Source organism: Acromyrmex echinatior, chromosome 13 (genome assembly GCF_024713525.1).
Source record: "Acromyrmex echinatior isolate Ae372 chromosome 13, ASM2471352v2, whole genome shotgun sequence".
Classification (NCBI taxonomy): Eukaryota; Metazoa; Arthropoda; class Insecta; order Hymenoptera; family Formicidae; genus Acromyrmex; species Acromyrmex echinatior.
The window spans coordinates 10379771-10400815 of NC_141864.1; the positions used below are offsets into that span (position 1 = coordinate 10379771).

Sequence of the window (21045 nt, forward strand, 5' to 3'; positions counted from 1 at the left end):
TTATGCTCAACGCTCATTTTCAGCGTCAAAATAGTTCACGTGATCAAAATTGACGCTATTCGTCAATTTCTATCACGTGACTTATTTTGATGCCGAAAATGAGCGTCGAGCGTCAGCATGAAAAGGCACCTTTATAATGGAATAGTGTACCGCTGTTTGTTGATAGAACTCCTTGAAATATAAATTTATTTGAAAATAAATCATGCCAAAAGTACGACGAAGCAAGAAACCGCCTCCGGATGGTTGGGAGCTAATCGAACCGACTCTGGAAGAATTGGAGCAGAAGATGCGCGAAGGTGAGTGTTTTGCTCTTTGCGAGGTTAGATTAGTTGTTTTAATTTAACAGGAAGGATGCTTTAAGACGCGGTTTCTTTTTCTTCTTTTACAGCCGAGACGGAGCCTCATGAAGGCAAGAGGAAACAGGAATCCTTGTGGCCGATATTCAAAATACATCATCAGAAATCTCGATATATATACGACTTGTTTTATAGGAGAAAGGCGATTAGTCGCGGTAAGTTAAATATTGTAAAAAAAAACCGATTTAAAAGATTAATTCTTAAAAAGAATTTAAAAGATGTATCTGGTTTCTTTATGCTTTTATTTATTTCAGAATTATATGATTATTGTTTGAATGAAAATATTGCTGACAAAAATTTGATCGCCAAGTGGAAGAAAGTTGGCTATGAAAATTTGTGCTGTCTACGCTGCATTCAGACGAGAGACACGAATTTCGGTACAAACTGTATCTGCAGAGTGCCGAAAGGTAAACTTGAGGAAGGTCGAATAGTGGAATGCATACATTGTGGCTGTAGAGGATGTTCTGGTTGAATGCGATACTTTCTTACAGTAAGGCACTTTGTTTTTATTGCTACAAAATTACATTGTGCACTTTGTATCCTACAATAAAGATAAATTTGCGCGTATATCTCTCATCTTTACTCAATCTTCAAATGCCATTTTTTGGACTCTGTAAACCGGGCGGCAAGATACAGCGGCGTTTGCACACGCCAGTCATATGTAACACATTTATTTTCAGATTCGATATTCACTCGCAATACATGAGCATTTTTCCGGAAAGCAGAGATCATAATAATCGCACCGAAACGCATTTTTGGCAGGCGCATCAGTTTTTCGTCACCGTCCATGAAGATTTTACCTTGAGGTGTGATCATTAGTGACGCTGTTCTTTTTAAGGTATCATTACTACCTTGCGGATCATAAACTAACGCAATACCTTCGTTATCGTCTCCTTCTTGTGGAACTTCTAAAAACTATGATAGACAAATTGAAACGTAGAAAAAATGTAACGTACGATGAAAAAAAATGTAAATAAAATGACATTGTATATATAGTTACCTTGAATTCAATTATGTGATTCTCATTGAATTGAGGACCTTGTGAGAACAGTGTGCTTATAGTATTCGTAACTTTTGCAGCAATTTTACCATTAGTGATCATATAATTCTTGTTGTCAAATTCCCAGCCTGTAATCATTAAAAATAGTTTTTTTTATTATTTACATTAATAAATTTTACATGAAAAGCAAAGTTTTTAAAGTATTCTTTTCCTAGTTCAAAACTGTGTTCTTCAGATCAGATAATATTAAATATTTAAATCAGATTAAAAAATAAAGTTAAAAGTTTCGTAGCTCCATCAAATCAAATGTAAGTAAAATGCCTATATAAAAGTTAGAAAAGCTTTATTTTTAATACAGCTTAATATTGCTTTCTCTATACATACTATACGGTGGTATAGAAGTTCGTGTGACGTGATGTATACTCCTTGCGATGTTATCTGCTTGTATTCTAACTCTGAGTGTAATTAATTGATTAACAGGTATATTTCTAATAAAACAAGAAGTCTCGGATCCTCTGTACACCGTTTCAAATTTGTTCGATGCCGAATCGAGAACCTCCCCATTAGCTTTCTCTACAATAAATATCTGCTCCTCGGCAAAATACTCCGGATTAGTTACGTGCCATTTAACGAATAAACCTGCTGGTCTCTCTTCAATATTCATTATCTGAACAGGTATTGTGCGAGAAATGCAGCCAACTTTCGATATCTGTTCTATAATCTCTTCCTTGTACGAGTTCAGTGGACGATCAAAGTTTATATTTGGAAGCTCCTCGGAATATGGCACTGCTGGGATCCTTAGAAATGAAATTAAAACATATATTTCTGAGAAATACTCAACATAATTCTTAAATTACAATCACGAAATTCTCACCTGCCTATATCATTACTTGCAGAAATTATCTTTCCAAATCCATTTACAGTGTATCGATACGGATGTTGTAAAATACCTTCGCTCATCGATATAATATTCTGTGCATTTTGCAACTGTACCTCTACTTCCCTTCTACAAGCCCTCAATGGTATCAGACTCTCATGTTTGTGAATTTCTGTCTCCAGTATCAACAGCTCGCGTCTCTTATTAATTTCGTGGCATACATCATCTAACAAAGATTGAAACGTCCCGTCTATATCTTTTAATGTTCTCATCATACTATTTTCTATCTGACAAAACAATTTTTTTTATGTTATTGCAGTCACCATAAAAATAAGCAACAATTTTAATAAAATAATGTCAATAAATTTTAAAAACACCTATTTACCTGCTGATCAGCATTGTCGAGATCTTTCAATTGATAATCCAATTTCGCTATATATTCCTGTGCAGATTGTATAATGCCTTTGGCATTTTCTTCCACATTCCGTGGCAATACGACTCCTTTCTGTGTTAAAGTATCTTTTGCATCAAGACATGATGTTTCTATGCTTTTTTTATTTTCGATATTTCGTTCATATTGATTTAATTTGTTTAATGCATAAGTTAATCTCATCAGAAGTTCTTCCTTCTTCGTCCTTTCATTGCCGTTATCGGATATCACAGAACTTTTACTAGAAATATTTGGCGTTAGTGGTTTTATCGTGTATTTGTGTAATAATCCGTCATGATTGGTGATTTGCTCTAGTTCCAATTTATCTGACAGCTTTTGTTTCAGTGCTTCTGAAATTTGTTCCATATCTGGAAAAATAATCAACGAGCTGAATTAATATAAATAATTATCGATAATATTTAAATACATATAAATATTAGTTTGCAAATTGCATTTTTTTTATTAATTACAGATATTGTTTAAGCATCTCGTGCCAAGAATATTTTGCATTGCAATCAACTTGAATTTCTTTCTCAGTGAAAGTTTGGGTTTGCTGATTGTTCAATATCAAATATTTCTTCAATTTTCTTTTTGGATATCTCGCATAATCTTGTTCAGCATGATCTATTTCATTATTATCAATTTTAGCTTTGTATTCATTATAATTCTTACTCGGTGTCAATAATATTCCGCTCCAATAATCTGAGTCATTACAATCTTGCAAAGACGCTTGCGTACTAATCCCTATAATTTGCCAGGAATATTTAATGTTGCACTTTTTATACAAAGACTTATTATTTTCCATAATGACATTATTTAATAAATCTTCCAATAAAGTATATGATGTCTGCGTGCTTGTTCCAATAATCTGCCAAGAATATTTTATCTTACAGTCATAAGGACTTTTGTCATTCCTCCCAGTAATTTTTATTTCACTTGTGTTGTCATATTTTTTTCTTTGAGACTGTGATATCCAATCCTTCATTTCCCATGAATATTTCATGTCACTAATAATCTTATCTTTGTCCCCTTTATTACTTTTCATTGCATTTCTCTCATTAGCAATATTGTCATTCTGAATTTTAATTAAACTGCAATTTGTGTCAGTGGATTTCAAATAAGATTGTGCAAACTGTGGGAAGTTATTTTCTGACAGAATGTCATTCTCATAATGTAAAACATTTATTTCATATTCGCTGGTACTAGGATGCAAATGATTAGATACTAAACTAGGTACTGATTTTTCCCTATTTATAATGTTTGGAAAGGTTTTTTTATTCTTGATCTTTAAGCTTGACTGTGTCGACACTGCAGAGGTAGTGTCTATGATATCATAGAATGATTGATTTGGTGATGACACAACTGTTTTGCCTATAACATTATTAATTGATGTTTCTATTTTTGGTAAAAGTGTAAACATAGCTTTATGTTTTGTCTGCCTTTCCTTTATCTGTGATAGATCACACTTTCTTGATAATTTTATAGATCTTGAACTTGCCTTGTGTAAATCTTTATTTATCAATGATTCAGGTTGCGGAAGCACTGTATTGGGAAACTGTAATGCATCATATTTTTTCTTGCGAGAGGATCTCTTACATGGATATGAGTTTTGCGAAGCACTGGTTTTTTTAATATTTGGAGAATCAGTCTTTTCAAAAATTGTATATTTTGTATTTTGATTCTTGGATTTCCAGTGACCAATTTTTTGTACCTATAGTTTCAAGTTTTAGATACAGATTAAATATATACTAATATATTAAACAAAATATTTAATATTTTTCGAGATTGCATTCAAAAGTATATAATAAAACAAGGAAAAAGAGAAATATCTTCTAGAATATACAGATTTGGATTGACCTCGAGCGAGTTTTCCAAGGGATCATATAATGTTTGCAAGGGTGTCTCTGAAAATGGCAATGGAGTATCATTACTATAGTGTTTTGCTCTCAGAATCTGACACCTGCTTTCTAAAAAGGACATGTCGCAGCTCTGCTTAAAAGGCACAGGTTTTAGAATGGGAATCATTACATTTCTGTTATGCAGTATTACATCTGGCCTCCTTCTCTTCTGTGAATTAACAATTTGTCTTCTTATCGAAGCCAAGTCTTCCATAAACACTTCTATTAAAGCACAGTTCTAGTAAAGCATATCATATATTAAAGAGCATGTCTCTTAAATTTTTTTATTGTTTCAATGCATATGTATATCTTTCATAATTATAACCTATAAATGTAAAATATTTTAATGTCGAGAATTAAATATACAAATAAATTAATTTTGCTTTTATAATGTATCACATTTTGCAAAAGTGGACTTAAGATATATACAATTGTACGCGCAAAATAAAATATCTCTATATAAAATATAATTTGAAATTTATAATTTAATAATATATTTTCTCACACTTAAATTATATTATAAACAATATATGATATTAAACGACAATTAATTATGATAACAGAATTGTATAAAGTCAATATATATCTTTCAAAATCGGGTAAATAATTCATATCGAGAAGAAAAATATGGAAAATATCGAAGAACATACATGTTAGAGAGAGAAAGAGAGTACACATATATAATTTCGATATATACTCACAGAATAATAAAAATTACCCGAGATAATTAAAATCGGAACTTTGGCAAGAATGGACGAGGAATTTAGAGAGCAACCGCGAATGATTTTGCCAAAAAATTATGACATTTGAAATACACGAGTAATCGCGGATCTCCACGAGCGGTGCATCTTGTCGCACTGGACTGTTCTAAATATAACCAAGGCAAACGTGATATCATGCGTGGACGTGAAACAGACAATTACTATGCACCGTAAATCCATTAGCTGTGTAATATTTAAAATTAAACGTATTGCAGATTTCTGCATCATTTACCGAAATTATGTTCTACGTATTACATTTCCGAAAAGTTTACAAAAGTATAAAAAATATGGATTCGATAATTTACGTCATTTAGTGCAATAAAGGAATTATTAATGTTTATATCACTATATTTGATAAAGTACATTTTCTCAATATATTATATACATTATATATTTAAACATTGTATAATACAATCCAATATCACATGAGCCTCCCTGATATTAAATAGTAAAATTAAAGTATATATGAAACAATAATATAATTATACATAAGAAATAATAATAATTGTAACAATGCAGAAGGACAAAAAGATATTATAATTAATTAAGTTTTGATACCTCTTTTACATTTTTTAAAGATCTCTCTCTAATCCTCGATAAATATATATTTAACTTCACAGAAAGAACTTCATTCGAAATCTTAATCGGCATCTAAATCCTTTATCACAAATTTCCGTTTGCATTAAATAATGTAAATACATTTTTTATATTAGACTATACGTATTATTAAAGTCATCCACTATAAAACTTTGTTATACGCCGAATCTTACTAGAAATAGACAAATTGATTATGTGATAAAACGTGTCGAAGTGCGTATGTATAATTAAAATTTCATAGAGAATTGTAGGCTGCGTGTAAGTCTTCGTTTCCGATAATTTTGCATTTTCAGCAAAGTTAATTCTGTCGTTTTAAAAGTTGATCAATTTGCATTTTGTACATCTCCTTAATGTCCTCGAGATCTAATCGTAGCTCCTGATTCTCCTCGACCTTTTCGCCATACATTTGTAGCAACGCATCGTATCTGGTTTGGGTTTCATTAAGACTCGCGTTGAGTGCTTGTGCTTCTGCGACATTGGCACTCAAATCCTCTACTTTCAAAGTTAATGTTGCTAATTCCGAGTTCAATGCATCCCTCTCTGCATTTCGTCGAGATAATTCCCACTGAAGTTGCTGTATCTCACCTGAGATGAAAAGATGAAATCAAGATTAGTGACACTAGCAAAAAACAAAATTAGCGATATCAATATACGTGTACAATACGTAAGCTTACCATCTCTTTGTTTTAATTGCGCTTGCAAGTTCTCAAAGATTGATGTACTACTCGAACCCGTTATAATACTTTCATATGGTATTGGAGGAAATCTACCGGAGTTATTATCAAATACTGAATCGCTAAACTGTAAAAAGCAAATTTTGCATTATGTAATTGTCAATTATAATTTCTATAATAATTATAAATCGTGATTTCTATACATACACCTGGCCAGGCACTATTTGCACTGCTGACGGATTCTTGTCCTATACTGAGAGTAGGGCTAAATCGTGATTCTTCGTCAGTATTTTGCTGTTGTTCCAATATTGCGTTATTTCTTCTCCGTTCTGCGTCAGTCGCTGCCTTTTCAACTGCTAATTTATTCTCTAGTGCGTTTATTTCTCTCTTCAGTTCCTGTATATAACTGGAATGTGTCTGCTCGAGAATGTTTATCGCATCTTGGTGTCTGCAATTTGAATTTTGTTATAAATTGAATATTATTACATCTCAAAAATATATGTCTATATATTCTAAACGCTTACTCTTTATTTTGCTCTAATAATTTCTCGTTTTCTTCCTTTAATTTATCGTGAAATTCCTGCAATTTCAATCTTTCTTTCTCTTTTAAATTGAGCTTCGATTCTAAATGGGATTCTTTGGATTTCAAATTAACATTCTCTTCTCTTAGAAGACGATCCATCTCGATTAAATTCTCGTTTTTTGACTGCAATTCAATATTTTTTTCCGATAAAACCTTCTCCTGCTTCATGAAACTATTGGATTTATGTAATAAGTTCGCTTGAAGCTGTTCTATCTGTCTTAATAAAGGTTTTGTTGCTACCGAGACGGATTCAGAAAACTCTTCACTTCTAGCCTCTGCTGTTTCTAATCGTTTAAGTAATTCGTTGTTTTCATGCTTGAAAAATTCTTCCCTTCTATAATAAAAAATGAATAGTATTAGAATTAAAATTATTTATGATGAAAATTATTTATGATGAATGTAACTAATATATGTTTACTTGACGTGTGCTTCTTCAGCTTGACGGTATTTTAATTTTAAATCCTCCACTTGTGCAAACAATTGGCACGATTCTCCCGCGTTATCTACAGCTTCTTTTAAATCCTCTTCAGTAACTAACAATTTTTTTTTTGTTTCTGCTAAGTCTCTATTATATAGAGAAATTTTTATTATGTATATAAAACTCGTTTTCGTTTTAGAATCAATTAATAATTCTATACTTACATTTTTGCAGCATCCAAGCTCTTCTTGAAGGCCTCCATCTTATGCATCGTATTATCCAATTTTTCTTGTAATATTAGTATCTCTTTCTCTTGCTTCTTCGTTTTCGCTGTCAACGTGTGAACGGCTTCTATTTGACTACGCTCTACTTCCTCTTTCGCATACAACGATCGTTTCAATCTCTCCAATTCTGTATTTTGTTCCTCTATTTGCTCTCTAGAAAAATAATAAAGTAAAAATTGCGATAAATATAATTATCATTTGCTATCATTTATTTTTAATATAATTAAAACAGCAAAAAAATAATTAAAATACTTTTGACTCTTTATCGTTGCATCAGTCTCTTTCTCTTTTACGCGCAGCTTTTTTATAATGTTGCTGTGTTGAAGTTGTTGTTTACTGAGTTTCTCGCCCTCTTCGCGAAGCTCCTTTATAATTTCATCCTTCTCGGCATTTATGCTAGACATTTCCTGCGACGATAAACGCGAAGCCGCTTCCAACTTCAACTGATCTAAATTTTTTCTCAATTGATCACGTTCCCTTATCGCTTGTTGAAATTTCCTTTCCAGTGCGGACAGACGTTGCGTATATTCATCTGTGATTTGATTGATATTTTGATTTTGCTCCGCATGTTTTTCAAAATTCTCGAGCTGTCTGTGAAACATATCTGTTCATGATATCTGTTATTTCAATATAGAATAATATTTTGAGACAATTAGGACAATCTTACTTCATTAAATTTGTATTTTGTTCATGTAATTCCATATTTATCCTGCTTACGTCGATTAACTTTGATTCTCTCGCTTCTAAAATCTCGGTCATCTCCTGTATTCGTTTCAATAATTTTTCAATTTCCATATTCGTTTCATCCGATCCTACGCTGATTTCGCTCAATTCTCGAGAATGACCTCGAGTCTTTAAAGTTTTTGTTAACAAATCACCACCTTTACTCAATTGCAATTTCGCCGGACTCTGTCGCGATTGAGTCGAACTTGAATCTCCGTTAGGACTGTTGACAAATAATATATTAAGTATTGATATATTGAATGTTAAATACGAATATTATACTCATACCTAGATATTATTTCGATGTCGCTCGATGTTGTAGTTTCTAATTCATCTCCACTTGTATGTCCACTAGCTTGATCAGATCCAATTTTTACAAGATCGGAACGACTATAAAAATAGATCTTAGATAAAAAAAAGTGGTTATAAATATGAATAAAATATATGTAAATTAAATAATACCTTTCCGACGATATAGGCGAATTTTCTCGCGGTACTTCCGTGCAATGGGTCTCCATATCAGTCATTTCACCCTTTTCGACCATAGCATCAGCTAACATGGTCTTCACGTAAGAACTAGTAGTCAAAGGCGTCTCCAGGACTTTGGAATCATTCGTACAGATTAATGTTGCGTTATCCTCCGAACTGCTCTCTATCAAGGTACCTTCCCTGCTCGAATCGGTAGATATAAAATATTGGTCAGTATTACTCTCAATCATTTTTGTTTCTTCTAGGTTTTCGATTTGACTATCTGGATCCGGTGGTTCTATAGTGGTACTCATTAATTGGGAAAAAGTGGAAACATCCGATTTCTCATTTACTCCTTCCAAATGATCCAATTTGCGAATTGGCTGTGTGGTAATTGGCTCAAGTGTCAGATGCAAATTATGTTTCTCTTTCAGTGAATCAAGACTTAAATTTAACTTGTTCTCTGTGCAAGCCTTTGTTGAGATTTGCCTATCATCCGGACATGAATCGTGCATCTTTATAGGTATCTTTATATCGCTCAATTCCATCTTATTTTTAGTCGTATCCATTTGTTGTAATGGTTCAAATACTGTCATGACTGTACCTTCAGAAGCGGAAGTGTAAGAATCTTCGGCCAAGCTCACTTCGTCTGCCTCTTCTACGTCCGGTATCACCTCGACGCTTTCGGGGGAGGTTTTTGAGTTATTTGTCGCGTCTGACAAACTTTTATTCGTGTCCAAGCTAGAAAACGTATTGGGTGACGGTGAACTATCAACACTATTAGGATATGGACTGATGTTCAATGTTTTGATCTCCTCCATTGGAGATTCATACGGTGAGATATCGGATGATGAAGCTTCTGCGAATTGATCTCTACTTGGCGGTTGTAACATGTCGACACAGTCTATGCATGGAGTAGCACATTCATCTTCGCCCAGAACAGAAGATGACTCTAAATTTTTTTGATCTATTGGAGATAGATAAGGACTGCTATCGCTCTTCCAATCTCCCAGGATCTCCACGGAGCTCGGTGACGTTACCAAACTGTCGGGTAGTATCTCAACTGATTCGGAATTTATCTTGATATCAATGACAGAAGGACTTAATGAATTAGTAACAGAATTAGGATCTGATTCCGGTGTGGTAGTGCAATCGGTGTTGGATTGCGAACCAAGTATCTCTACACTCTCCAGGCTTTTCTTATCGCTCTCGGAGGAAACATTAGGTACTTGGTGGAACACATTAGTGGGATTCAACGTATGATTGACATCGTCGCTTTCTGATGCCACTTCATTGTCATATTGGCTTTCTTCTTCCCTATCAGGGCTTGTCGTAGAATCACTGTCGGTATTGTCCGCCATTGGTGCATAGTATACTTGTTCCAAGTCTAAACTGGCACTTTTAGTCTTATCGGTACTAATAGAAACAACATTATCTAAAGACGATTGTTCTGATAATATACAAGATTCTGACATAGTTTTATCATTAGATTCGCTACGATTAGTATTTACAGATTCACTGATAGCACTAGACTCTCCTTTATCTTCTTTATGTACAGACTCATTCTTTGCTATTGCGGACTTTGAGTCCTTTGTCACCAATTTTTCAGGGGCTGAAGTAGAAAACACCATGCTGTGTTGTTCATCTCGATTGATAGTATTTTGCAAGGATTTGGAATGCTTGACAGTCTTCCATCCATTTCCATCTACTTTTGCAGGTTCAAAAAACGAGCCTGTAAAGCTACCCCAAATACTACTCGAATTTGGTTGTTTCTGTGGATTGCTATCACGTTTGCTAATCTCCTGTTCATTCTGTACTCCCCAACTAGTAAAAAAATCTGAAGTTTCCACTGCATGCGACTGAATTACCTTTGGTTCTTCCTCCTTGATATCCAAAGCCTTGTCTATGGTCTTTTGTGCTCCCTTCAAAGCAGACTTTGCCAAATTGGCAAATCCCGTGGCATCAAACCAGCTCATGTTTTATGCCTACAAGGGAAACAAAATAAGTCATGAGCTCTACTGTACAAGATGCAAATAAATACAATGTAACCTTTACAATGTGTAGAATATGCGACAAAAACAGAGTGCCTGCAAAATACATATAGCCAAGTTAAGTTAAATGAAGCCGCGCGTGTTTCTCTAAGCCGACATAAATCGTCGACGGGAAATTAATGTCGCGATAAGCGGGAATGTTTCGGCTCTGAAAAACAAGCATGCTACCGCGCTGTTACGTGGCATTTCCTCGCATTCCTTCCGCCTCGTGTCACCGCGATTTACGTACATGACATCCTCTAGGGCGACGATCGTGACGGTGAGGCGCGGTCTCGAAATCGGTGGCGGATCCTCCTTTTTCTCACACGACTGTCAAAATGTATTTAGCAGTCGACATGTTCGCGAAGAGTGCGTACTGTCGCAGCTAGTGTTGTCAATTTCCGTTTCTCGCGATCTCCGTTCTAGCAGCTTTCCTTCCTCGCTCTGTTTGTTTATATTTTTCCTGATTTCCGCTGATCTTTCGGCCGCATTTCCTTGAAGATGCGAAATGCAACGTGGGATCGATCACACAATACGCACAATCTAAACTTTACGATGTGAAAACATGAACATCAGAGATTTCCTTTCAATTGCACCTTTTGCACTTTTTTCATCGTATCTCTCTCTCTCTCTCTTTCTACTCTAACCTAAATGTGACCTAAATCTGTTTCATTTTGATCCTGTCATTAACTTTGTAGACTCGAGGATATTCGATTAATAAACAAAAGTATATTCTTTAATTTCATTTGTTCAGTATTTTTTACAAATTTTATACCTGCGTTTCTCTCTTTCTAAATGTATCTATTGCGTTTTTAAGGGAAAGTGCAGATTCAGTTGAAAAATCAAGTAACGATAAAATCTTACAATTAGACATGAGTTGTCAAATAGACGTCATCAATTTCCTTGCGAATTGAATAGAAGAAGTCAAATAAAGTGTAATAAAAACAAATAAATACGATGCATGAATACATAAATATGTTGGATACTTGGCGACTATTCGAGAAATTTAAAGTTCGTTTCTATTTCAACTCGATTTTTGTAAAAATGTTGAAATTATTTATGATGCGCAAATTGATAATATATTAAATAAGAACCAAAAGCTTTCAGTATTAGCGATACTATCACTGAAGAGTCCCGTTTACGATGACCAGTTTCAACAGCTCCAGTGGCGCAATTGGTTAGCGCACGGTACTTATAGAGCAGTTCTCGTGAGCGATGCCGGGGTTGTGAGTTCGAGCCTCACCTGGAGCAATTTTTTTTTTTTTTTTCGTCAATAATCGATTTGATAGTTTCATAATTTCTCGCGCTTATCATTACGTCTATGCGATCAATTACATTAATTATTAAACAATAATCAACATTAGACTGTACAATAATTTCAACACATAATGAGGATAATTTGTTACGATGAAATAAATTATACTGTATATTATAACGTAATCGAATATTAATTTTAGTGTTAAATATTATTTTAGTATTAAACATTAATGCGGCAAAATTTATATTAATATATATCAAATGTTTCTAAAAATAATTAATAATAATATATAAAATATTTTCACAATGAAAATTATTCAAAAATTATATCTTCAAGAATCCATTAGAAGATTTTCAATGATTTTGGGATATAAAATAAATGTAACATACTAAAATAATACACATACATTAAAATGTATGTATATTATGTAAGTACATAATAAATTTAATGTAATAAATTTAATACAGTATTGTATTAAATTTTACGTAGGATATATATATATATATATCTTATCGAGTTAAAAAAATATATACATATTTAAATAGGGGGAGGGAGAGTATGCATATATATTTCATTATTATCAATATAAGATATAACACTTAACGATTTCTTTTAGAAAAACATATTAAGCAGAATATAAAATGCACAATATCAGAGATGTCGACTTAGAAATCTGCAAATGAACATGCGACTGTATGCGAGTCACAGAGAGACCTTCTGACCTAAATTGATCGAGATATAATGAACAGCGTGAGAGTGACGATGACAGATCCTGCCGTTATCATTATTAATGGCAGTCGCGTTAAAATCGAGGATGATGTTTTATGCTAAGTACCTGATCGTCAACCAAATCACGAAATACGGTACCTATTAAATCGTCTGGTAGTCGATGTTCACCGATGTTTGTTCGCCGGGCGGAACAATGATCACTGGGATCCGGTTTTGTGAAGGTGTGCGCTTTAAAAGCGCTTTAAAAGCCCACCTACGGCTTCGCCGATCGTCAGTCGCACCCTGCTATTCAGTATGTCTCAACTATATTATGATTCGCAATACAAAACGTGCTCAACGCAGGTGAATCTTGAAAATATCGAATTATCTAATTTTCAATCCTAAGAAAGAATTTTAAATTTTTCGAAAATATAAAAACTTTAAATTACATTCAAAAGGAGACTTAAGCTAAAATTTTATACTTTTATACTCAATTCATTATACTATAAATATCAAACTAATTCATCAAACTGATAATTTAATAAATTAATGAGTGATCGTTGCAGATATATCGGTGGCTCTTCTTCATCAGCATGATATCCTCAGAAAACGCGAACCTCGCGAATGGATTTGAATCTCGAGATGCGATCTTTGTGAATTTCCATCGCAGAAACAACATTTCGAAGGTAGCGATACTTCACGACAACAGTTATTTACCTCCAACTTCGATTCCGGATTTCTCCCTGCCGGAAGTGATCGATAACAGAGCTCGGAACGTAGCAGTCGCGATAACGGACGAGACCAGAAACTACCCCAACGCGTTGTATCATCTTCCTGAACGGGATTCCTTGCGAATCCCCACGCGCAAGGATCCGTATGACACGAGGTATCCAGGGAGCGGCGGGTTGCGAATACCTCTGCATCATCGTCGACCTACTTTCCAACAAGGCAAACACCCTCAACAGACCACAACGCAGACTCCTCCTCCTTCTCCTCCTTTCGGTGAAACATCACCATCCTTCGTAAACCGCGTTAGCGTTGAGGAGATGTCCTGTCAGAACACGAGAGACGAATTGTTCTTCAGGTAATGAAATTCAAGAGGATTTTAATTCTTTTTTTTTTTACCGCATCTATAAGCTAATCCTTATCACATTTTTCGAATCTTAAATAAACGTTTTTACACTCAGCAGATTAAACAATTTCATCGATCATACATTTAATTTTAATTTTGAGACAATTAAATTTAATATATAACTAAATTAAATTAATTTTAATGAGATGGATATTTTGAATTTGATAATCAATATGTATACATACGTATAATTTCATACACATATCACACAATCCACAATTATAGAGCATCTATCAAAGTGAAGAATTCAGTTCCACCGGTGATAGATAATGTGACGGGTGATGCTTGTCGGGCAATAGCAGTCAGGGACTCTTATCGCATTAGTTTTGAGAAAGACCAAGTCTGGAATTGCGGGGTTGTTGATTGTTCTACGGATGACAACCAATCATACTGCCTTGATCTGAGATTCCCTGTGATCTCCGGTCTACGATTGAAGGACGACCATAGGGTGACGTTGCGATGTAAGACCCAGAACAGAATCGCATATCATACGAAACAGATCAGCGTGAAGACTTTAGAAGCGTAAGACGCATCATTTATCTTCTGATAAAAAATGGCAAAAATAAGCATCCATCTGACGCGGAAAACGAATTATTCTGATACATTATATATCCCCCATAGGAAAGCAAGGAACATACCAGGCGTGCTAAACGGCGGTGCTGAAAATGCTCTGAATATTGACGTTGAACTATTCAGGAAGACTTACGACTCAAAAAACATTTTCGACACGAAAATACAATCGGGCGGCACGGTCATCTTAGGCGAAGAGATTTTGTTACGCGTATTAATCAACGGCAACGACAGTAAGCGCTTTAGTACTGAACGGTGACAGTACATTTTTATTTCTTTAGTAAGACGAATGGCGTACCTGGGACATCGACATTACTTCATATAACATACGATTCACTAAATCGATAATTTCACCTCACAAAAAATAAGACATACAAGAGATACGTATAAAGAAAAATCAATTACACAATTCTATTAAATTGATATAAAATTAATCTTAAACAAAAATTGATTGAATACATAATTAAAATCGTAAATTAAAATTATATAATTAAGATCGTTAACTATATAATTATATTAATTAAATATGAAAATAGATTTAAACGAACATTAATTATTTACGCAATCTTAATTATTTCAATTTTCATTTTTTATCCTTTCTGTTCAAAGGCTGGCGACACTCAAAAATCGGCCAAGTGACAATGTATTACGTAGAGGAGCGACAGCGGCAAAAAATCGTTAACAGTCTGTTGATCCTCGATAAGGATGGTTGCTTAAATCCGGACGTGCACGAGATTTGTCCTCGCGAGCAATATGCGATGTCACCATTGGAAAGCTACCTAATTTTCCAGGCGTTCATGTTTGAGGGTATGAAAGAGACCGACGAGATTTTCCTCACTGTGAAGGCCATGGCATGCGTAGAATCTGTGGATTGTGTTCTGGATTGTCCCGGCAGTCACATTAGACGTGCCAGAAGTGTCTTGGATCGAAACAATACTGTCGAGTGGCAGGATGACATTGTTTTGCGAGTGATTCTTCCAAAATATGAAACAGCTTTACAGAATTATTATTTAGCAATCCTATTATCAGCGATTGCGTTATTCGTATTAATCGCATTGTTATGGATCATCAGAATCTCGCTTCGTCAAAAAATAGCAAAATCCTAAATAAATCTTAAATACTTAATTTACTTATAAATCTCTATGATTGTATATAAAATTTCAAACTGTATATAACTGTATATTGAATAAACGAGTTATTGTACACATTCAGTTAATGGGGGTCTTGTTAATCTAAATGCAAATTGTCGCGGTTCTATAAGAGGCTTAGATGAAGATTACATGTTGGCCATTATCGATATTTTGGTCTTATGAAATGCGATTCGGCATCTCCCACGCATCTAGCTCGGAGCACAGCTTCAATCCGATTGCAAACAATGCGAAAGACGCGAATATACTCTTCACAAACGGATCCCTGCTCAAAGTATACACCATACAAGCCAAAGAACACGTGCATACGTCCTCGAAGTAGTTAAAACCTTTCGTCAGATAATAATGATCTACGATTCGCTGCCGCATCTTCAATTTACGCATAATGCGTTCTGCAATATAAACAAGCCTTGATTTGTAGAAATATATATATATATATATATATATATATATATATATATATATATATATATATGTATATAGTTCTACAAATCAATGGGAAATATATATAAATAATCTCCAGAAAAAAAGATCAATACAATACGGAAGACAAGTACTGAATTTTTTTCCTGAAGATAAACAAATTGCTTGCCTTTCTGCTCTTTTACTAAAGGACATGTCTCCTCGCAAGCATCTTCTGCAGGTAAAACAATCTGTTCTGCCAGCCTCGAGTTCTCGAGAGCTCGTCTCACAGATACTTCTTCTCTAACCGGTCGTTCTTCAGGCATTGCGGTCACTGCTTCTCGCTCCCTCGGTGGTCTGACAGGTCTTTCGTGATCGATTTTCTCGTACAAGGTGGCCGCATTCCTGGAAATTTCAGTACGCACCGCCCTCGGCTCCTCTGGAATTTCCCTCGCTATTACGGCGGGTAGAATCTCCTGCAATTCCTCGTCGATATATTGCTCATATTCAGTTTTGCCTTCTTCCTCTTCGTCATATTCCATGGGCTCCTCTGGCATAACTAAAATTATCGTTCAAAATTACCATCAGTCAAATTTCTCTGTAAGTCATATTTCAATAATTATTCTTAATTACAGTGCTCTTCTAATTCTCGCGACGGTTCCAATTCAATTTTTGGTCCTGGCGCCTGTTCAATTTCGTTTTCGATAATCTCAGGTTTCTCCATTGGAATTTTCTTTATAGGTTCTTCTGCGATTCTTTCTATCGGACTAGTAATTTCCTTTTGGACAATCACAGGTTCTGGACTTATTTTTTCTTCTTCTGTAATCAAATCGATTTTTTGTTCATCGCGATTTATTGGAGTGACAGGTTTTTCTGGAATAATTGCGGGTTCTTCGATTAATTTCTTTTCTTCAACAAAATCAATTTTTTCTTCTTCACGATCTATTTCTTTTTTTATTAGAATGACAGGTTTTTCTGGAATAATTGCGGGTTCTTCGATTAATTTCTTTTCTTCAACAAGATCAATTTTTTCTTCTTCACGATCTATTTCTTTTTTTATTGGAATGACAGGTTTTTCTGGAATAATTGCGGGTTCTTCGATTAATTTCTTTTCTTCAACAAGATCAATTTTTTCTTCTTCACGATCTATTTCTTTTTTTATTGGAATGACAGGTTTTTCTGGAATAATTGCGGGTTCTTCGATTAATTTCTTTTCTTCAACAAGATCAATTTTTTCTTCTTCACGATCTATTTCTTTTTTTATTGGAATGACAGGTTTTTCTGGAATAATTGCAAGTTCTTCGATTAATTTCTTTTCTTCAACAAGATCAATTTTTTCTTCTTCACGATCTATTTCTTTTTTTATTGAAATGACAGGTTTTTCTGGAATAATTGCGGGTTCTTCGATTAATTTCTTTTCTTCAACAAGATCAATTTTCTCTTCATCACGATCTATTTCTTTTTTTATTGGAATGACAGGTTTTTTTGGAATAATTACGGGTTCTTCGATTAATTTCTTTTCTTCAACAAGATCAATTTTTTCTTCATCACGATCTATTTCTTTTTTTATTGGAGTGACAGGTTTTTCTGGAATAATTGCGGGTTCTTCGATTAATTTCTTTTCTTCAACAAGATCAATTTTCTCTTCTTCACGATCTATTTCTTTTTTTATTGGAATGACAGGTTTTTCTGGAATAATTGCGAGTTCTTCGATTAATTTCTCTTTTTCCAAATCAATTTTTTCTTCAGTATCATTAACTATCTTTTCTGTTGGGATGACAGTTGGTTCTTTAACGATCGGAAACTCCGGGAAAACCACTGGTTTCGCTTCGATGTCCTTTAACTCTTCAAATCGTACACCATTGATGGATACATGTGCTATCTCGATTACATGTTTCGGTTCGTCTCGTATAGCGTTCGAAATAATATCCGACGGAAGTCGCGGTTTAACATCATTCTTCTTTCGCGGAAAAATCCCGTCCGTCACATTAGGAAATTCCTTGACTGTTTTATGAAGAAACGTTTATGCAAAACTTATTAATTATGTGTTTTTAAAATACCAACATTTATTAATAACACATTCAAAGACATCTTATAAAGAGACATACTTGCGATACGGAGTTGTTCCCTGACTTTGGGACAAGTTACGGGACATCGGTTTTTTATAGAATCGCGGGACATTGAGAATGTATAATAATTCGCGCTTCCACAGATTACATATTTATATATGAGACACAGTCATTATTTCACAATTTCGCAAAAATAGCGAAATGTGATCTAAACAACTTTTACTCTCTATATTTAACATTCTTAATATCCTGCTTTCATCTTTTGTTGAGGTTGACATGCCAATTTCATCTATATCTAAGTTATCTAAAGTTTGCAATAATTTACGTCGATTCGTATCTGTATTCGCTTGATAAACTCGTAGAACTCTTGACGTGCAAACAATGAATTCATCTGAAAGCGTCCCGGATTACTTAAATAAAAATATATTCCCGATTTTATTAAATGCAATGGAGGAAATGTTACTTGAAGCTGATCGTCGAAATGCATTAGAAGTATAATGTTGCATTAGATATCGAGTGTATTTTTAGAATCAATAAATACAAACGATATCTTGAAAAAAAATTATTATACTTAGACACATAAATGCTCCTTTAATGGATTGGATTATCTTGCGGAGATTCTTTGGAATCGAAATTCGCAACATCCGAGTAGATTGTGTACTTGGCAAGGCATATTTAACATACCACAATTCAAGCTATGGCTAAAGTTGCAGTAAGAAGAAAACATATCCCGGTTTTTAAAAATTATATTTTATTTTACATCTTTTTTTTAGTCCTAGGCCAATTTATCCAAAATCATGGTTGTGGACTAAAGAGGAGGCCGCTTTACATATACAGAGATATGTTCGTGGTTGGCTTGTTAGAAAAAAAACGGATGTTCAGGAGATGCGTCAGTTTTGGAAGGTATTAGTATAATTAAGGAATTGAAAAATAAATAATGGTTCTTGCATAAATTCTAGGTCATTCGTGCAGAAAAAATGGACACTCCTGAATTTAATTATACATCCAATGAAATGGAGCTTTGAGAATCGGATTGTTTTCTTTTTACGTTTCTCCCTAAAGTAATTTATTGCTTCTCTCTTCAGAAATAATTTATAAAATATTTATTCTTAACAACTATATATCAACATTAAATGTAAAATCTCACGGGGTTGCTGTCTCTTCTGGCTTTGGGAACAATGAACTAGACTCGTCCACCTTAAAGTTCAATTTCACCGTTGGGGTTTCATCTTCCTCAGCTACTCTGTAATTCTTAACATCTGTTGCTGTGAGATTATACCGAAGATTTAATTTTGGTTCTGTGGACACAGCGATGCCTTTTGCCTTCATCTGATTTATTATCAAGTGTGAGAATAATGGTGGAAGCTCCGTTGTCTTGGGCATGATTCTCTTCTCCACTACCTTTGTGTTATTAAGAAATATATGCTCCTGATCCTTAGGAATCAGCATGTAATCTGCCTTGTAAGTCGAGCTGTCCAGTTGCACTGGTTTCGAGCTTTTGATGCCACGGAAGACTTTCTCAACTAATACCATAACTTTGCGGTCGTTCTGAAGCAATGCAACCATGTTAGAAGATGCAACACAAATTAGAATTATTTGGTATATTGCATGTTTTCCAGCAAGAAATACGGATTAAGAAGTCTATTCTTTATCGAAGTATTCTCCAAACTGATGCATATAAATTGAAGCAAAAGAAATATAATTTGATCCAACTTATATGTACCATTGTACCAGTTCAGAGAATTCTTTGATAAAAAACGGACTTTATATGACACAATAAATCATTATATTTTTATTGATTGCTATAAATAAAGATGAAATGATTACTGTTACATTGTCTCACTTGCTGGAAAGATCAACCATCATTTTCAGCACTTACATAGGGTCGGTCAGGTAAGGGCATCCCAGCGACCTTCAGTATTTTCATGTAACAAGGTTCGGGATACCTCTGAAAGCGATTTCTTATCACGAGTCTGCCAACGCCGAAGTTCTTCAGATTTGCCACGATTTCCCATAAGGGCTTTCCCTTGAAATCCGTTGTGCGACCGATGAACTTTATAGGCATTGTGTACAGTTGACCGGTAAACGACTGCCGGATTCACCGTTCTGACTCTCTACAAATTTTCCTCCTACTAATTAATTCTGTGTACCGAGTTGCTGCTCCGATTCTTTCTTAATATCGTCCTCGATTATTCGTGAGATGCAACATCGAGATCAACGTCTACTTTATGAAAACTATGCGTATTTCGTATAACGCTAAACAATGTTTTGAGATTAAGATTGCAAGAGAGGTTATAGAGTGGATACTTTTTAATTCTGCTGGAAGATGATAGATGGCGGCACAAGTATCGAAATCGTTCTCGGGCGTTTTCGGACGCGATCGGCGCAGTTCGGAGTGACGCTCTCGCCGATTCAAATTTAGTGCGACGATATCGCGAGCAATGCGCGTAATACTGATCATGAGAGGTGAGTTGCATGGTTTTTCCAATGATAAAATGTGCAAAAAGTATCGAGAAAGACATCCTGATCTTTCAGGTATCCTAAAGTAAAGATATAAGTAGATCTACACATCCTCTCATGTTCGAGAATATCCGAAATTCGCTTGAAGCGCAATTCTTCGAAAACCGTTGCAAGATGGCGGAAATTTGCAGTCGCGACT

The 21045-nt window shown here is 34.5% G+C and overlaps 7 protein-coding genes and 1 non-coding gene across 15 annotated transcripts; 3 read left to right on the forward strand and 5 right to left on the reverse strand.

Moving 5' to 3' along the window:
• The first annotated feature begins 72 nt into the window (after window positions 1-72).
• l(1)10Bb (BUD31-like protein) lies at window positions 73-1351 on the forward strand. Its single transcript, XM_011056172.2, has 4 exons — window positions 73-296; window positions 389-511; window positions 611-846; window positions 1037-1351. Exons 1-3 carry the CDS (start codon window positions 203-205, stop codon window positions 826-828), a joined length of 435 nt encoding a protein of 144 aa, XP_011054474.1. The 5' UTR covers window positions 73-202; the 3' UTR covers window positions 829-846; window positions 1037-1351.
• Window positions 819-5403, reverse strand: LOC147907633 (cytokine receptor-like factor 3). 3 transcript variants are annotated; one of them, XM_087412757.1, is made up of 6 exons: window positions 5263-5403; window positions 2619-3031; window positions 2231-2520; window positions 1741-2153; window positions 1357-1484; window positions 819-1271 (listed from the first exon to the last, which is right to left on the reverse strand). In XM_087412757.1, the coding sequence occupies exons 2-6, from the start codon at window positions 3027-3029 to the stop codon at window positions 936-938; spliced, it is 1578 nt and encodes a 525-aa protein (XP_087268883.1). In that variant the 5' UTR covers window positions 3030-3031; window positions 5263-5403; the 3' UTR covers window positions 819-935. The 3 variants fall into 3 exon arrangements, with proteins under 3 accessions (XP_087268883.1, XP_087268884.1, XP_087268882.1); XM_087412758.1 differs by lacking the exon at window positions 5263-5403 and adding an exon at window positions 4692-4802; XM_087412756.1 differs by lacking the exon at window positions 5263-5403 and adding an exon at window positions 3134-3273.
• On the reverse strand, window positions 3130-4775 carry LOC105146116 (uncharacterized). Its single transcript, XM_087412759.1, has 2 exons — window positions 4521-4775; window positions 3130-4374 (listed from the first exon to the last, which is right to left on the reverse strand). The coding sequence occupies exons 1-2, from the start codon at window positions 4773-4775 to the stop codon at window positions 3130-3132; spliced, it is 1500 nt and encodes a 499-aa protein (XP_087268885.1).
• A 246-nt stretch (window positions 5404-5649) lies between the features above and the next one.
• On the reverse strand, window positions 5650-11753 carry Tmf (TATA element modulatory factor). The gene is made up of 11 exons (XM_011056168.2): window positions 11350-11753; window positions 9064-11054; window positions 8890-8991; window positions 8546-8824; window positions 8131-8469; window positions 7819-8031; window positions 7595-7741; window positions 7118-7510; window positions 6801-7041; window positions 6594-6720; window positions 5650-6504 (listed from the first exon to the last, which is right to left on the reverse strand). Exons 2-11 carry the CDS (start codon window positions 11043-11045, stop codon window positions 6218-6220), a joined length of 4110 nt encoding a protein of 1369 aa, XP_011054470.1. The 5' UTR covers window positions 11046-11054; window positions 11350-11753; the 3' UTR covers window positions 5650-6217.
• LOC105146113 (uncharacterized) lies at window positions 11727-15983 on the forward strand. Of its 6 annotated transcripts, none has more exons than XM_087412751.1 (6): window positions 11727-11826; window positions 11917-13378; window positions 13632-14149; window positions 14423-14719; window positions 14819-15000; window positions 15377-15983. In XM_087412751.1, the coding sequence occupies exons 2-6, from the start codon at window positions 13247-13249 to the stop codon at window positions 15871-15873; spliced, it is 1626 nt and encodes a 541-aa protein (XP_087268877.1). In that variant the 5' UTR covers window positions 11727-11826; window positions 11917-13246; the 3' UTR covers window positions 15874-15983. The 6 variants fall into 6 exon arrangements, with proteins under 6 accessions (XP_087268877.1, XP_087268881.1, XP_011054471.2 ...); XM_011056169.2 differs by having other exon boundaries at window positions 11812-12287; window positions 12974-13378; XM_087412753.1 differs by having other exon boundaries at window positions 11812-12110; window positions 12191-13378.
• Window positions 12259-12350, forward strand: TRNAI-UAU (transfer RNA isoleucine (anticodon UAU)). The gene is given in 2 exon segments: window positions 12259-12296; window positions 12315-12350. It is a non-coding gene; the product is annotated as a tRNA-Ile (tRNA).
• On the reverse strand, window positions 15914-18976 carry LOC105146114 (uncharacterized). The gene is made up of 4 exons (XM_011056171.2): window positions 18426-18976; window positions 16951-18321; window positions 16508-16876; window positions 15914-16307 (listed from the first exon to the last, which is right to left on the reverse strand). Exons 1-4 carry the CDS (start codon window positions 18496-18498, stop codon window positions 16075-16077), a joined length of 2046 nt encoding a protein of 681 aa, XP_011054473.2. The 5' UTR covers window positions 18499-18976; the 3' UTR covers window positions 15914-16074.
• A 443-nt stretch (window positions 18977-19419) lies between these two features.
• Window positions 19420-20674, reverse strand: mRpS34 (mitochondrial ribosomal protein S34). Its single transcript, XM_011056167.2, has 2 exons — window positions 20266-20674; window positions 19420-19934 (listed from the first exon to the last, which is right to left on the reverse strand). Exons 1-2 carry the CDS (start codon window positions 20449-20451, stop codon window positions 19530-19532), a joined length of 591 nt encoding a protein of 196 aa, XP_011054469.1. The 5' UTR covers window positions 20452-20674; the 3' UTR covers window positions 19420-19529.
• Between the last annotated feature and the right edge of the window lie 371 nt (window positions 20675-21045).